The sequence below is a fragment of the Pundamilia nyererei genome, unplaced genomic scaffold (assembly GCF_000239375.1).
Source record: "Pundamilia nyererei isolate P.nyererei 1_Seehausen unplaced genomic scaffold, PunNye1.0 scaffold00008, whole genome shotgun sequence".
In the NCBI taxonomy this organism is placed as follows: domain Eukaryota; kingdom Metazoa; phylum Chordata; class Actinopteri; order Cichliformes; family Cichlidae; genus Pundamilia; species Pundamilia nyererei.
Window position 1 is genome coordinate 7,232,113 of NW_005187409.1, and position 1,978 is coordinate 7,234,090.

Genomic DNA, 1,978 nt, shown 5'->3' on the forward strand with positions numbered 1-1,978 from the left:
AAGGTGAGAGTGACGCTGCTGGAGAGGGAGGGCACTCCCTCATCAGAGCAGGTCACAGTGATGTTATATTCAGAGGCTCTCTCTCTGTCTAAATCACTGTCTGTTATAATGCTGTAAAAATTACTGGATGTAGAAGTAATTGCAAATGGTGTGTTTTTATTAATCGTACACTCGACTTTACCATTTACGTCGGAATCAGGATCATTAACACTCATTACAGCTACCACTGTGCCCGAAGGAGAATTTTCTCCTATTGAAATTGACGACGATATTATTTTTATAACTGGAGTGTTGTCATTAATGTCTCCTACATCAATAATGACTTTGCTCGAATCAGACAGTCCTCCTCTGTCCACTGCCTCTACGTAAATCTCATACTTTTGGGCTTTTTCATAATCAAGAGGGGCATTTAGTACAAGATGCCCGTCTTCCGTAATGACGAATACATTTGAAAGGCCCCTCATGCTATTTCCAATTACGTAGCTAACCTCCCCATTAGAGCCTTTATCTGCATCGGAGGCGCTCACTTTGGTAATGACTGTCCCGTTGACTGAGTTCTCTTTGATTTCAGCTTTGTAAACGGTTTGTGTAAAAACAGGGGCGTTATCATTAACGTCTAACACTGTAATATGAATCTGCATAGTCCCAGACCTTTGAGGCTCTCCTCCATCAACAGCTGTTAAGAGCAATGATGCATACTCCTGCTTCTCTCTGTCTAGAGACTTCTGTAAAATCATCTCGACCTTTTTACCACCATCAGACTGACTGTTCATTTTAAGTATAAAATTGTCGTTGGGCTTCAATGTATAGCTCTGAAGACCATTTAATCCTATATCTGGATCTATTGCTTTTTCTAGCATGAATTTAGAACCGACGACTGCAGACTCGCTGATTTCAAAGCGCCTCTCTTCCCTTTCAAATACGGGAGCGTTGTCATTAATGTCTGTGATTACTACAGTGACGGGAAATATTTCTATTGGATTTTCTAAAGCAATTTGAAAATGTAAAGCACAAGGCGTCGTCTGGCCACAGAGAGCCTCGCGGTCTATTTTTTCTTTGATGACGAGTAGTCCCTTTTCCTTGTTAAGCTGAAGATACTCTGCATTGTCTCCGGTGTGGATACGAGCTCTGCCGGCTTGTAATCGTTTAACATCTAAACCCAAATCCTGAGCTATATAACCGACTAAAGAGCCTTTCGCCATTTCCTCGGGGATAGAGTAGCTGACCTGGCCGAACACAAAACGAGGAAAGACGACCAAGAAAAACAACAGTACTTGCCCTTTCATTGTTCTGTTAAGCACATCCGTCGAACAGAACTAATGTTCTCTCTTTGTTTCGCAATCCGCGTTACAGAGCAAAAATTAAATGTACAGCTAAGTTTTGATGAATTAAAATCCAACGATATGGTTATTCCATGAAGATTATTCGTGCCTTCTACCTTATGCACTACAGTGTATTCCGCATGCACACGAGTCCTTCGCTCTTTGAGAGGACGGAGGATGTGCCGTGTTTCAAATAATTTAAAAACATGCTGGCGCTGGTCAACAGCGGCCCACTGAGTTCAAAACTCGAAAGTGCAATTTTCAGGATTTACAAGTCTCTCTAACACTACACCTATAAATTTTAGCGAAAATACCAGACAAAACACATTAATGATTCCGTTTTAATTACAAATAAGATAATACTAAATTAGACAACGAGTTCCCTTATTGATAAAATATTAATTCAATACGAAACTACTCAACTGAACTGTAAGCAAAATAGGACAAGGATTAGGGAAAAAAAGATACACAATAATAAAAGCGATAATCCCTTCGCTATCCAAGGTACTGAAATTACTTGGACAGGTAGTAAAAACAGCGGGGAATAGTATTGTATAGGTTTATCAGAATTTAAAGAGTCTAACCTCTAGAGGAGAGTCTGGTTCATCCAGGATGCTCTTTTCACTCTGTATCCGCTGCATCGTTCCTGTAGAACT

General features: G+C 40.3%; 2 protein-coding genes across 2 annotated transcripts in view; both read right to left on the reverse strand.

The window, feature by feature from the left end:
- LOC102196497 (protocadherin beta-1-like) overlaps window positions 1–1,327 on the reverse strand; it is a 3,712-nt gene extending 2,385 nt beyond the window's left edge. The window contains exon 1 of the mRNA XM_013907774.1: window positions 15–1,327. Coding sequence (XP_013763228.1) covers window positions 15–1,286 — 1,272 coding nt within the window. The 5' untranslated portion in view covers window positions 1,287–1,327. The remainder of the gene's footprint in view (window positions 1–14) is intronic.
- A 413-nt stretch (window positions 1,328–1,740) lies between these two features.
- LOC102196766 (protocadherin beta-18-like) overlaps window positions 1,741–1,978 on the reverse strand; it is a 2,708-nt gene continuing 2,470 nt past the window's right edge. The window contains exon 2 of the mRNA XM_013907779.1: window positions 1,741–1,749. Coding sequence (XP_013763233.1) covers window positions 1,741–1,749 — 9 coding nt within the window. The remainder of the gene's footprint in view (window positions 1,750–1,978) is intronic.